At 38.0% G+C, this 15837-nt stretch overlaps 1 protein-coding gene across 1 annotated transcript; it reads left to right on the forward strand.

The window, feature by feature from the left end:
• Window positions 1-340: 340 nt before the first annotated feature.
• Window positions 341-13838, forward strand: LOC119696052 (PWWP domain-containing DNA repair factor 3A-like). The gene is given in 6 exon segments (XM_038125567.1): window positions 341-364; window positions 3001-3111; window positions 3674-3755; window positions 12916-12954; window positions 12957-13037; window positions 13040-13838. Coding segments are annotated over 6 exon segments (1134 nt in total). The 3' UTR covers window positions 13837-13838.
• The last annotated feature ends 1999 nt before the right edge of the window (window positions 13839-15837 follow it).

The following is a 15837-nucleotide window of genomic DNA, read 5'->3' on the forward strand; positions in this document are numbered from 1 at the left end:
CTTTTCCTACCATCCTGCCATATTGTGACTTTTTCTTTTCTCACTCATATTTGTCCTCTTTCCTCCCTCTCAATTTGCATGGACATTTGGAGAGTCATTGTGCAGTTTTGTACTTACCATCACCAAAGCAGCTGAATGAGTATCCTGATATGATACACAAACAGAGCATCAAAGATTACATCTAAGGAGAGACTTAAATTTTGCAACATCCTAATTCTAGAATTCAGTAGTACGTCAACAGATTGCTTGGAAAGTTTAGGTAGCACTTAACGAGCGTGTCACAAATGATCACAAAACATGAGTCTGTCTGTGTTGAGGTGAAAGCAGCCGACAGGAAAGCATGCAGCTGTACTGCCGCAGCCAGGTAAGAGAACAGCATTCCTTACAGTCTGAGCCTTTTTTTTTTGTTGTTGTTGTTCATAAGTTCCGAATTCTAAGTCAAGGACTGGCTGCTCAGTTTTTCTGTTTCACTAAGATTTCTGTTTTCTGTAAAGTACACCAATTATCACTTCAGTAAGGACTGAATACTGGAGGTTTTCTGTCTGTCGTTTTATTAACTTGACAGAAACTTGTTATCTCTTTTTACCATCTAATGAATCTTGGCTTATGTTCTGCAGAGAAAAATCTGGTTCAAGAATAAGAGTACAGATTCAGGCTTTGTCAAAAGCATGATGGAAATTGGTTTTCTGTAGAGCATATTTTTTTGCAGTCAAATTCTGGAAAAGCAGTGGCTTCATAAAGCTTATAACTAACTACAGTATAGAGGACTTTTGTGAAAAGTAAATGGCTGAACTCTTTCTCTTAGACTTGAAAAGCCATTTTTAATTTTATCTTTTTTTTTCCTCATCTTCCAGTCATTTTTTCAGAAAAAATATTATTACTCCATTTAGGTTTAATTATACTCTTTTGAGTATATTTTGGGAGACACTTCATTTGTTGGAGAAGTTGTCATACAGCAAAACAAAAAAAAAAATTGAAGATTATTTCCTTCAGCTAAGAGTAAACATCCAAGCCAGCATTTTCCTCCTATATTATCAGATCTCACTAGCAATATTTAAGAATAAATTTTCCATAGATAAAATACAAGTACTCTGGAGTTGTGGCTCCTAAAATAAACTTCATATGCCATTGAACAAATTTCTTTGATATTAGAGTGATGATCAAGATGCAAGAACATTCCATCATACACTTAATGTACAGAAATAACACTATAAAGTTTGCATCATTAATTTCCATTTAGTAGAGTTTCCTCAAACTCATTATATTTCAAAAGTGTTTGCAACCAGATGGTGAGAGTCTTTAAAATCAGTACTACATATGCATATATTTACTAATAAACTTATTAAGTTACACTATTAGTAGAGTTAAAAATTATTTCTTCATTAAATAATTTCAATATATGTGTATAATTGTGTTTCTAACTCACTACATTTATTTTAAAAATTCTGAATGATCTTTGTGCGTACACCATTTTGAATCTCTGTGTCCTGACATTTTGACATTTCAAGTCAGCTCAGAGAACCAAAGAGCAGAAAATTTGTGACATTTCATTATGGCTGGAGATCTGTCCTTGTAAATTAGGTCACACTCCCACACAATGGAGAATCTATCAAAGTCCATAATTCTAAGTGTTGATCCCCAGTCAGTGGCTTCAACAATCAGTACCTCTGCACACAAACACTCTACACCTCTCCTTGAAATACATGACCATTACCACATACAATTCTTAGCTATTACAGCCTTGTTTACTCAAGACATTGATGCCTATGTAAATGTCTTGCTCATACAAAATATACCTACTTTAGCAAAATATCTTGAAACTATTTGTTTTCCATATTCCTTCTGAAATGCTTCTCAAATGCATAGTTTTTTCTATTTCCAGACGGAATGTTTCTCAAAATTCTAAAACAGATGGTGCCTAGCTGATGCTGCTTCTGTGGAGTATTTCAGGATGCAAATAAGTTACTAATTTTTTTCTCCCTGAAGTAGCTGTGATGATTTTTGTATCCTAAGATCCTTGCCCTCTTGAATATTTGAACAAGCCATCCAAATACTCCATTGGAAAAATAGCTGACAGTTTTTTATCTATATCTATGCTATAGAAAATAAACTGAAGCAGGGAGAAGGAAGTATAATAAGTAAAGTAGAAGCAGAAAAAAAATTGACACACTGAATCAATATTCATTTTCCTCCTTGTATTTAAAAAATACTATTGCCATGCATCCGCTTATCATGGTAATATCCATCACTCTTTATAATAATGTATTCCAAAGCACTGAGAATCTTTGTAGAAGAATCAAGTACTAGTAGTGACCTAGAAGCTGCCTGTGTTTCAGATGAATGCAGGTGATAGGTATATCTGCTCTTTGTCTGAAATTGCGCATAAAATGCAGTGACATCTAAGAAGCCAACTGTATATTTCCTATTTCTCAGCAATTAACACAAAACTCTTCAAACATTAGCAATAAATCATCCACCTTGTGTGTATATTTCATCAAGCAAAGTAATCACCGTATCTTAAATGAAACCAGCTGCTGGGTGTAAGAATTCTTACAAGCACAGAGTAAGGAAGGGAGAAATTGTCTGCAATTTAAATAAGGTTTGAAATGGCAGACTCTCCTAGATTGTATCTTTTTTCACTTTATGTATGAAAGCCTGATCTGATTATTCAAGGACATGTTTGATAACCCAAATTTTCAGTGTTGCTAATAAGGACCAGAATATATATAACCACAGCAGGAGAATGATTTAAAATTCTGTCACAGTGATATATGAAGAAAACATGTTTTGAAAAGAGGTTTCTTTCTCATCACTTACTTTCTTGCAGATAAAAATGTTGATTTCAAACAGTACTTATACAAAAGTCTGTTTTTTTTAATTAGGTAATCTTAAACACTATTTTTTTTAATATTATCTGTACTTATCTCTTAATTTTGTAAAACAGAAGTCTTATGGGAGCAGTTCTAACAAGAAAGGGCCAAGAAATACTTCAATGTGCAGCCCTTATTAGATATTTTAGCAAGATTATCAAGGCAAAGACTAAATGAATACATAAAAGACACTGGGAAAGGGATGACAAATTTAGGGACAAATAAGACACTGCCAAAGAAAGTGTACAGTCCTTTAAGCAGCACATTCTGCCCTACTTTTATTCAATTGTTTTTTAAAGTGATTCAGCATGTTTTTTCTGTAACTCCATCTGGTTTATGGGTATCAGAAGTCCATTAACTTTTATCCTTTCCAGTTCAGGAGAATGGTATGTACTCATGCAGAAGCTTGAATTAATTTTCTGGGGGAATCCATGAAGCTTATGATATGCCACTTGCAGTGCACAGAATCTAAATGGATAAAAAAAATGCTTGACTGTCTCTCAGGTTTGCTCCTGCTGCCCACCAGAGTGAGGTTCAGTGCTACCTCAGCTGGGTAACACAGACTGCTCTGGAGAAGCAAGCAATATCATGTTGTCAGAATGGCACTGAACCTTTCTGAGTGTCAGGTCCTTCAAGCTCTGTAAAATGGGGCTTCCTAGATCTGCTGTGAATATCCTCTTATGCCTTGTAAGCTTATCAGGCTTACAAGGTCTCCATGGTGCTAAATGCTTGCAGCATGCTCCACCATAATCTTTGAGACAGACCATCGGTAGTGTTAAGTTTTAATTTTTCTGTATCCACAGGCCACCGAGAATATACCAACTCAAATTTTGAACCCAAAACTTTATTGTGTGCAAACTACAGCTTTAAATGACATCACTCTGGGTAAGCTACTACCATGACGAAAGGTCATTGTAAACAATAAAATTTATTAAGGATAGCAAAAGATTTATTGTTCTGACTTGTTCTGTTCAAATAAGAAATACTATTTTCTTGTGCTAACATGAAGTGGGAATGGATAGTAAGAATCAGACCCAGTATTATTCTAATCTAATCCCTCATATGCAGGACTTTTTTTATTGCCCAGAGTAGTTCACCCATCTCCTTTTTCTCATGGTATGCTCCTCCTCCCATTTGAAGAAGAATGAATCAGTTCAGCTAAAAATTATGTTCTTTTCATCCTCCACTGTGTCTTTTAGCCAGAGATGATTAAAATGATAACTCTATCTTCAAGGCTCCCTGTTTCGCTCCTGTTGTATGTGCTTAAGGCCTGTTCAGAGTGGTTACATCACAATTTTAATTGTTCTGAGAAAAAAAGTTATATGTTCTATGAACCATATCAACCCAATCAGGCTTATGATATGGTTATTTAATTTTCAACTTGCAAAGCTGTCTATTCTACCCATTAAGGGATTTACTGACAGTGTAGAGTATGTAAAGTGCCATTATTACGAAAATGGAGACACCCAAGACTCCTGCCTTCAAGTCTGAAACTATATGCAAATATTTCCACCTGAAAACACATCAGCATCTTTGAAGAACTATATTCAAGATGAGAAAATTTCAGCTAAGTATGTATTTGTAATTTTATTATCATCCATTTTCAAAATGAAATGGTTATAAGCTATTAGAAATTTTTAAAAAATCCAAAGTCTGTAAAATACACATTGTGTTTATTTTCTAATGAAAATTATGGTAAAATCCCTTTGCTACAGGTATGTATGTAATGTCTAAAAGTGAAGACTCAACAGAAGTCCTGCCACTAACATCCCTAAGAGTGATCAGATTGCCATTTACAAACACATAAAAAAGCAGTTAGAAGAGTTCAGAAAAATTAGAGCAATTCAGCTATTCTGTAAATCCAAGAGTATCTTTTAAAAATTCATCTTTTTTTACCCCTAATTAAAATTAGGGGTAAAAATTTTACTCCCTAATTAAAAAATTTAGCTTAGAAGCCTGAGCTCATTTCCTAGTCTACTTTGGAATACTTTGATTTCTTGACAAGGGAGTCAATGAAGTGTGCTTCATTGGTTTAATTTAGACAGATAAAACTTCTTCAGTCATAGGGCTGTATTCATGGCAAAATGGGGTTGGCATTCTGGAGAATATATACATGTTTTTACTGATGTGCTCTTCTTCCGTCACAGAGCAGCAGTCTCAGCATCTAAGAGTGCAGTAATAGCCTCACTAAAATTAAAAGGATAACCTTAGGTATTTTTGTAATTGCCTTTAATTGGTTTAAAGTTTAAACCTTGATCTAAGAGGTTCCACTTCCACAGCATTTGATATTTTTAACAGTTGTAGTTTTGATTATATCTGTTGTCTGTAAAAAATCCTTTTCTTTTGAAGATTGCAATACACTTCATCTTTATGACATGCTTGGACAATTAACTTCTTAGGTTATTCTGCATGATAAAATTTGTAAGGATTTTTGAAAATAAATTTTGAATTGAGATTCATTTTGATTTAGAACAGGATCTCTTCCATTTACCTTCTGAAAAGCAGTTGCTATTCCTAGATATTACCACCACCAATTTTTTCAGTATGTTTTTGTTTAAGATCTTTCAATACATTTGTTATTCTGTTCCTTCTCTGAGCTGCTTGAAACTATTAACATTCTTGAATTGTAAAATTTTTACATAATATTTCATTAATTATAAATAGATAGAAGATTTTTATACACTGCATGCAATTCTATAGGCTGCCTTTATTAATTGTGATTTGATTTTGACTGTAATTGGTCATGAAACTGAGCTGAGCTGTGACTATTGAAACTATTTCTTCCAATGGTACAGGTAATTTAGAACCACACAAGAGGTATTTTCCCCTTCAATGATTATTGTTTGTAGGTATTTAAATCAACCTGGCTATTTATTTGATGATGTATTACCAATGTGTCTAACTTTGAATATAATTCACTGGAGTTCCTTGCATTCCTCTCTAATCTTGACCAACAAAATAACTTTGAGCCATCTGCAATTTTTTACTTCATTGCTAATTCCTTTTCCAGAACATTAATAAAAATGATGAACCGTGGATATAACACAGAATCCCCAGACACTCTGCTATTGATCTTTTGTATTTTGCAGCAAATTATTTTCTCATAAAAATAGGTACTTTAATATTTGTTTCTTGTCTCCAAGTCAGTTCCTGATCCATATCAATTCTTTGCATCTGATCTAATGCCCATGCACTTCTTTAGTAGCCTGTCAAGGACCTTGTCAAAGGTCTTTTGAAAGATTTACTGGATTTATGTGGCAAGGTTTTGATAGCAGAGGGGCCAAGCGGGTGGCTCCTGTGAGGTGACACCAGCAGCTGTCCCCATGTCAGACAGAATCAATTCCAATTGGCTCAAAGAGAGCGCAGTGACTGGCTGCAGCGGAGACCATCAGTGATGCTGACAGCACCTCTGGGATAACATATTGAAGAAAGGGTGAAAAAAAGCCTTGCAGATGCCAGTCAGGGAAGAAGGAGGCGGAAGAAGGGAAGAAGGGGAAGATCATGGTAAAGCAGGTTGTTGCTCTGCAGCCCATGAAGACAGTGGGACAGCAAACATCCAGCAAAGAACAGTGCCTCCCATGGAGGACACAGCAGGTGGACACGCCCTGAAGAAAGCTGCAGCCCATGGAGAGCTCATTCAGAAGCAGTTTCCTGGCAGGACCTGTAGCCCACAGAGAGGACCAATCACACCTGAAGACTGTATCCATGGAAAGGACCTCTAATGGAGTAGCTCTTGAGGAACCGCAGCCTATGGAAAAGACTCATACTGGAAAGGTTAGTGAAGGACTGTCTCCCACGGTAGAACTCCCACCCCAGAGCAGTGGAAGAGTATGAGGACATAGGAGTGGCAGAGATGAAGGGTTATGATCTCACCAAAATACGCATTCCCTGTGCCCTTGCATTGCTTTTTAGACTCAAAAAGCAGAAATTAAGTCTGAAAAGAAGGAGTGGAGAGAAGGTGGTTTTGGTTATTGATGCTATTCTGTGATTAACTGACACTGAATTGAATTAATTTTCCCCACGCTGAGTCTGCTTTGCCCAACATGATATTTGGCATGTTTCTCACTATTCTCATCTTGACTGACAAACATTTTCATCTTATTTTTTCCCCTTTTTCTGTAGATATAGGAGAAATTATATAACTGCTTGGTGGATACCTGCCTGCCAGTCAAGGTCAACCCAGCACACAAGGGTAAATAAAGTGTATTAATCTCTTTAATTTATTCCTTTTGAAAAGGTTTATAAAGATCTAATAAATTTGTAAAATGCAATTTTCCTTTACATGAACACAGCTATTTGATGCTGAAACATGTCTAACTGGAAGACTCACAAACTCATTCAGTTTGCATACCATGGTTAATGCCTAGCATATATTCTTATCAACTTCCATGAATTGAAAGCAAGCAACTTTAGTAGAATATATTTGGTTGGCACAGATTAAGACACAGAAAAAAAAATCTTCAGTATGAGCTCTGAGACACTTAAATGTGGATCTTGAAACACTTCTGCAAGTGTTAATTAAAGATTTTTTTTAATTAAAAATTTTCCAAAGACTACAGTGCAATAACCTGGGAAGTATTTCTTTAAATCTTTATAGTTCTTTATGTGGAAACATCAAAAAAAATTGGATATAACAACACTCATGCATGAAAAGATGATAAGACACGTTCAAACATGGTCCAAACATTCTTGAATGGAGAGAAGAAAATTAAAATAAGTGATTTTTTTATCTCATAAAGCTAAATAAAGTGCAAGACCATTGAAGAATATTCTAATGCAAAATCTCACTGGCATGTTTATTATTAAGTAGTAGGAAGGAAAAGACAGGTTCCACAACATGCCAATTTAGCCAGTTCCTAAAATGGTCTAATTTATGTAGGTGTAGCAGATACATATTTAGATCCCTCTGAAAGGGGTTAAATAGCATTCCTTGTAGTCCACCTTCTCAGCACTGGAATTGAGCACAATTTATATTTTGGGTTCGCTGTGTGTCAGATTTCAAAACCTCATACAGTGGCAGCAGGTATGTTGAACTAAGGGGTCAAAAAGCTAAGAGATAGGAGGCTGAATTTATCCATGTAAATAAGACTTCAGCAAGAATAGTGGGACTTTTAGAATTTTTTGTATTTTACATTTTTGTAAAGCAGCATACCTACCGCATTTATTCAATATTAACTTTAAGATAACTGTTGTGTTTGATCATGAAGATCTTTGATTTAATGTAGACATACTAATGTCAGTGTTTGCTTATTGTCCTCTTTGCTGCAGATGGTAAGTCTCTTTGTAGTGAAAGACAGTTTACTTTTTGCAATAAACAACAGCAAATGGCATAAGTTCAACATAAAATGTACTTATTAGTCCTGCAAATATCAGCAGAAAAATAAAATATAGTGAAGGTAAAATTTCTAATAGGTGAGCTGATAAAGCTTATACAACAATTACAAGTTTCTTTTCCCCTACAGTGATGTAATTTTAACATAACTTGAGTGTTTCAGCAGAGTTGTAGAGATTTATCAAAGTTTGTTATTCTGTATGAATTTAATTGAAATAATTTTATGGATGGAAGGGACATCAAAGACAATACTGCTTATGAATGTGATATGCCTAATTCAAGTTATTTTTAGCAAGAAGAGTAAACTGACATTGTCAAGACCTTTGAGTTTAATATCTGATTTTTAATGCTTCCCAGACTTTTGCAATAAAGAAGAAAGATTGCACAGCTGGGTACTGACTTTTTATTTGATGAAACATTACATTTCTGCCTTTGGGTTGAAAGTAAGAGGCTCTTTATTTGCACAAGAGACTGGATTTCCTTCACTTTTCCTTAGTTATGAAGCACAAAGACAACCATAGAAAAAGAATTCTTTTAAAAAGAACCCTACAACGAGCTATGTTTAGTTAGGAAGTTTAACCACAAGAAATAAAGTTTGGTTTTCTGCAGTGTACAACTGAAATTTGCATATTAAGATCAATCTTAATGTACATGAAAAACTGATCCTAAGACTGTCACTGAAAATCCTAATTTTCTCCAAAATTAGTCAGACTAACCAGATGCGGTTCCTCTGAAGAATCACTCGGGGAGTTTAAGAGTAACAAGTTTAACAGGAAAAAACATTATTTTAAGACAACACATGAAATGGCTTTGATAGAATTTTTCCCTTTTCTTACAGGTACTGTAAATTTATTAATTTGCAAAATATTTTTTATAATTTTGGATGTTGTGACAGACTGAAGTATATCTTTAGGTATAATACATTTCAAGCCATACTTCCTTCTGAATACTACTTTAACAGCAAAAGTGTCACCCTAAGAGCAGGGATTTTAGGCCTCTATAATGTAAAACAAAAAACCAATGTGTAGATCTTTGCACATCAGGATTTGGTTTTCTGGTAGCTAAAGCAATTTGTCAGCTTACCACAGCTGAAGTGAGGTACAAAATATAATAAAGTAATTCTTTCTTGCTCTTGTGTACTTGAATTGTCTCAGAAATATATCACCTTATGGGCATAAAACAACCTGGGTGTGAAATACGTGGCATTCTGTGTGAGCTGCAGACTTTGCCCACCATGAGCTCCATGAAGACTCCTTTTATCAGTCCCTCTAGTCTGTGCCCTGTACAGGTATAATTCAAAATGCTGATTTTTTTCCCCTGAACAGAAGACATATCAACAACAAGATTTTGAGTAAAATTTAAATCCAAGATAGGAGGAAACTACTTGCAAAGTACAGACAGCAACATGTTCCATCCCTCTCTGTACCTTCAAAATTAAAGCAATTCTGCATGTATGCACTATATGTTTGGTACTATTTAAGACTTTTATCAAAGTAGAGGTCCTCTGAATTTCAAGTTATATCAACTACACATATGTGTTCTATGTTCTTTGATAAAAGAAGGGACAGTTAGTCCTTTCTAGGAAGTTCATTTTGCTGTGGACAGTTTTTTTAGTTATTAAACTGGCTTTTTCTCATTTCTGAAACATTAATTTGGATAGAAAATTCAATTAAATACTTTAAAAAATACGTAGATTGTTGCAACTTGGCAAAGAGCAAAATTTTAACTAGGAAGAAAAATCCTAACAAATTAATTTCGGCTAGAATCTAGATCTATCTTTAGGTTCTTAGCCAGTTTGCATTCTATTCTGAGAGCACTTTTTTATGGTGTAGTTTATCAAGTTTCATATTAATGATATGGTAATCAAATGCTAATGTGGAACAGTTCTGAACCAATTCAACACTATGAAATTGATGATTATTGCCACAAAAGCCTTTTTGCTTATGTAAGTATGCACTTTAAATACATAATAAGACTTTTATTTAAGTAAGGAGGCAAGACATTTAAAATTAAATGGAAGATGATTTCTAATTGCCTTGAAGTAAATGCAAAACTGTGATTTCCGTGTTTTAGCTATGTCATTATATAGTCAAAACACAAAATATATTATTGCCATATTCCTTTATAATTCTCAAACTCAGTCATCATTATCAGCCACACATACAATGCACACATTACAAGTACTATAAAGGGAATATAAAGTGATATAATTGCTCCTACCTTTTCTGGTTGAAAAGCATATATGTTCTTGAAGGTTTTAATGATGAAAAGTTCTCTTGGTAGCAGATATCTCTCTTGTACCTTGAAATTACCCAAATACATTAGAATTTTGAAGATTATGACCAACACTGAAGTAAATTAAGGCCTAATAACCTCTTTAAAGCTTCTGTGTAGCACAATGATAAAATGATCTGCTAGTATAATGAGAGCAAACTGAAAAAATTGGTTGTATAGCTTTATTTTAATGGCTGCTAACTGACTCATGACAACTTAATATCAAATCTTCTTATGCTTATATATTGGCCATGAACACTAATTATACAGTAATAATTATGTAGTACACTTCCCTAATGATGCCATTCTGTCCAGCATTAGTACTTTTTGCTGTCATCTTGTAGTTATATTTTTAGCTTTTTTAATGTTTCCAGATATTGCAAATATATGCAATTGCAAATATATGGTTGTTTCACCCCAACTGGCAGCTGAACCTCAGGGAGCTGCTTGCTCACACCTCCCGCAGGGCACGGAAGAGACTTGGAAGGGCAAATGGGAGAAAAGTTGTGGTTGAGACAATAACAGTTCAACAAGCAAAACAAAAACTGCACATGCAAGCAAAGCAAAACACAGAATTTTTTCACCACTTCCCATGGTCAGGCAGGTGGTCAGCCATCTCCAGGACAGCCAGGCTCCATCCTACCTAAAGGGGACCTGAAAAATCTAATGGCATCACTTTGAATGTCCTCCCCACCCTCCTGTGCTCCAGCTCTTATTGCAGAGCATGGTGTTGTATGGTGTGGGATATCCCTCTTGTCAGTTTAAAAACATGGGTGTTTTCTTTAGAGTTTGTCTTACTGAGGGATCAGATGCCTATTGATAGTAGATTGAAAATGAAAAAATCAAGCCTGAGGACGAGGTATGACACCAGAAATTGCAACATTCTATGGAAACTTACTGTTTCTTGAACAGGATGACATAGTGTTGTGGGTGTCCACCAAAGCCACTCTATAATTTCACTGTCCTCAGCAGGACAGGGGAGGGAAAATATAACAAAGGGTTCATGGGATGAGATAAGGACAAGTAGAGATTGCTCATCAATTATGATCACAGGCATAGTAGACTAAACTTGGGAAAAATTAGTTTAATTTATGCCCAATCAAATCAGAGTGGTGCAATGATGAATAAAACTAAATATTAAAACATGTGGACATGTGCCCCCACTCATACCTTCCTTCTGGGCCTTCTTAACATTCTATTCAGGTTTTTTTCACTCCTACTTTCTCTGCCCTGCAGGGTCATAAGTACTGCCAGGAGCCTGGTCCATCATGAACTTTCCATGGGGGTAAACAGCCTGCTTTGGGCATCCACCTGCTCTGATGTGGGGTTGTCCTTGGGCTCCAGGTGGATCTCTGCATTCCTGTGACCTCTATGGCTGCAGGGGCACAGCTGCCTCACCATGAGCCGCACCACTGGGCTGCAGGGGAATATCAGCTCTGGTACGTGAGCACCTTCTGCCCTCCTTCTCCCCTGATTTGGATGTCAGAGCTGTGTTCTCACTCCTCTTTTCTCTGGCTGCTGCTGTTCATCAGGCTTTCTTCCCCTGTTGAACTCTGTTGAGGTGCCAGCATTGCTGAAGGGCTCAGCCTTGGCCAGTGGTGGGCCCATCTTGAAGCCAGTGGGCATTGGCTCCATCAGAAATGTGGGAAACTTCCAGCAGCTTCTCATTGATGCCACCCCTGCAGTCCCTCCCTCTACCGGAACCTTGCCATGAAAGCCCAATTCACATAGTTATCAGTTTCTGTGTTATGCATGTGTGGAGCGTTTCTACTCTGAGGAGGCTGTAATCTGATCCTAAGACTCCTCCCATGGGATGCCTGAAAAAACCCTGGTCCTGGGTCTGTGTCCTCTCTCTGCTTTCTCAGCTCTCTGGGCTTTGCTCGGGCTCCCAGGCCTCCATCTCCTGCCCCATCCCCTTGGCATGGGGTGTCGGGAGGAATAAAATGGACTCTCGTGCTAAATAATGAAAAGACTTGTCTCATCTGTTTCTCCTGCTGTGGGGTTGTAGACTCCCTGGATGCAATCAGTCACGCTAGCCACATGCTGCTACAACTGGTGGAGAATGTGGGCAGTCAGTGAGGACAAGCTGACTGGCACCCCTGTGCACGCTGCTACAAATGGTGGAGAATGTGGGCACAGATACTACATGTAGTGCTGCCCCCGAAGACTGACTCTTAAAATGATCCAGCCTTCAGCAGCTGGCAACCTGTTTGGCAGATGTAATGAGAAGAAATCTTCAATCAGAAGGAAATTCTGGAATAAAAAATTTTGCCTCAAAGGCTTCTAAAGATGAGTTGTCTGTGGAAAAGGAGCAAGAGAATGACAATGATGTCATTCAAGCTGAAGAGCTCATGATGAAAGGAGATTCTTCATCTCAGGATTGGAAAGAACTGGCAGATGAAGAGTAGGAAACTTTCCCAGACATTTTGTCCCATCAAGATCCCAAATTCGAGGAAGGGATGTTGGTGTGGTGCAAGTGGATCTGTACTGGCCAGTGGTGGTGAAAGCAGTGAAGGAGAAGCACCAGAGGGTCTGTGTGCTCTTCATAGATGGCACCACAAATGAGAGGAAAAAGGTTTCTCAATGTCTCTGAAGAGCCTGAAGCACTTCTACTGTGAGGAGAAGCAGAAGCTCATTGAACAAACCAAGGAAAACTATTCCAGGGAAATTGAGTGGTGCCTCCAGCTGATCCTGGACTATGGGATCCAAGTGGGCTGTCATTCTTTCACCAGGTCCTTCCTGGAGTATTTTGCTGCTGATATCAGCTACCCAGTGAGGAAAGAGGGAGACCAGAGTGTGGTGCAGATGGCATTCCCAAACACAGGGGAGGAAGGGGTTGGACAGCCTTCGTCAGACACCTCTCCTCAGAAACCCCTGAGGAAGCTCCTCCCTGACAGGACCAGAGCTGCCAGGGACAGGTAGAACAAGAAGCTGGTGGACTTCATAGTGGAGAGCAAAGGGACTGAAGGGCATCTCCTGAAGATCTTGAAAACTGGGAAACAATCCTGCTGGCTGAAGAAATTCCTGAACTCCAGCTGGCACATGACCTGTGTGGAGACTTATTTGGAGGATGAGGAGCAGCTGGACCTGGTGGTTGGGTACCTGAAGGAGGTGTACAGGAAGATGGACACCAAGAACCTGCACCAGATCCTGGGGGATGGCATCAGATTCATCTCAGATGTGCTTTTACCTGAGGCCATCATCTGTGCCATTGCTGCCATGGATGACATTGATTATGAGAAGGCAGAAGAGAAGTACATTAAAGGACCACCTGTGAGCAAAAGAGAGAGAGAGTTGTTTGATGAGCAAGTCCTGGGAAGCAAAACACTCAAGATGAAGCTGGAGACTGTGGCGAGCTGAGGAGTTGCTGGGACTGTCCTGGGGCCAGATGTAAATACCCAGTGGTGATTTGTACAAAATGCGGCATTCTTTGTTAAGTCCGTGTGTATATTCCCAAATCCTCTGCTCCCAGCCCCGGCTGGCTCTCAGCCCTCACTTCTTCCCGCAGCCTCACTGTGTTCAGGATCCGCCAGATCCTCATCCATCCTGGGTGGCTGCCAGAGACCCCCAGTGCTGTGCAGAACTTCTGCTGCTCCACCAAATTCCATGTGGATTCTTTTAGCCAAACACCTGACTTGAGAAGGGATCTTGTCCTGCTTTGTGGCCAGTGGTGCCTGGTGGCCTCCTTGCTCTTGATAAAACTAGGGGGTTCCTGACCGGGAAGGCTCCTGGGGGTTCCCCCTTCCTGCCTCATGGATCTCCAAAAGTGGGAAATTGGACTGGTTTCCAGGGCTGCCACCTGGATCACAAAGATATAGGTTCTTGTTTCTTTATGACAAGTATAATTCCATGGAGAAGGAATACAAGTTTGCTTATACAGAAACATTCCCTTCCGATAAAGCTGTAAGATAACAAAAAAAAAAAAAAAAATTGTGGACACCTTGGAGGGGCATTCCCTGGTTTTGGGAGACACAAGAAGCTTCCCTCAAAAAGCTGTTAGACCCCACTGGCATCTTTCCCTGTTCCTATGTCTGTTCCTACGTCCCTGAGCCATTCCTTCCCTATTCCCTAATTGGCCCTCATCTCTGTACTGCCCAGAGACCAGGTTCACTCCCCAGGCCTCTTGGCAGAGAGAAACTCAGACTCTCCATGGGGGGGTGCTGGGAACTGAACATCTCACCAAGCGGCTGAATAAAACATCTGTGGATATTATGCAAAGGTCCTTTTTGCTTCCTTACCCTGGACTATACTAGCAGCAATTCAGCCTGCTATGTGTATGTAAATGTCTTTGAGCCGGGATCATGAGATATCCGTAAAAATTTTATTTTGATTTATGATGAATCTTGATATATTTCAACACATCTCCATAATCTAACATTTTAGACACTTCTCCATAACTGACTAGCCTAAAATCTAGAGTAATCATTAGTAATATTTCTCTCATGTTGTCTTGAAAAACTTTTAAGAATTATGTCCCAAATTAAGTTTATGCCAAAGAGAAGAGTTAAATGTCATTTAAATTTGCATTTCCTTGCAGGCCATATGCTGATTTAATTTACTGTGCTACAATCAAACTAAAGATCAAAGATAAAATATGGTGTTCATTGACAGAAAAAAGGAATAATTTTTTTCCAACCTACCATTTGGAAATCTGTAAATGGAAAAGTTGCTGCATGTTGTTTTAATTTCAGTTTTCTTTAATCCTTATGACCCCCTCTAGTTTTCATATCCTAGACATCTATGTATACTGCATGCCATATATTTAAGAGACATATGGGGAGCACATTTTGGAGGGAAAGTCTGAGCAAAGACGGAAAAGATTTTCCTGAAAGGAAAGATGAAGGAAAAGAATAAAAGCAAGTCATGTTAACACCTTGTTTTGTTTCTGCTCTTTTCACTGATTTCTAATGTTTCCTTTATCAAATAATATGTAGAGTGACACAGAATTTTAGGGTTTTTAATTTTTATAGTCCACAATGTTCAAAATCTTGACAATTAGAAAGCCTCTCCTAGAGCTGAAGAATGGCTTGAAGAAATAATAACTTTACCCAATTTCTGATATTGTCTCTCTCTGTTTTCCAAAGCATAGGAAGATCCTTAATGCTGTATTGTGTTTTCATTACCTTTGGTTTGTTTCTGTGATGGTTTGACCTATGTACCCCAGTTCTCACCAAAATGGTTTGCCCCAAGTTGTTTCCCTTCTCCCCCATGTAAATTTTCCCTGTTTTTACTGACTCATTCCTCAATCCCCTTCCTGGACTCCTGTCAGTCACTCGGCCTCCCATCCCCTCTCTCTAGAACCTTCCAGCAGGGGCGTCGAGTGATTGGCCAGGGGTCAGGGCTCCCCCTCAAAGTGTTCCT

This window comes from Motacilla alba, chromosome Z (assembly GCF_015832195.1).
Source record: "Motacilla alba alba isolate MOTALB_02 chromosome Z, Motacilla_alba_V1.0_pri, whole genome shotgun sequence".
In the NCBI taxonomy this organism is placed as follows: domain Eukaryota; kingdom Metazoa; phylum Chordata; class Aves; order Passeriformes; family Motacillidae; genus Motacilla; species Motacilla alba.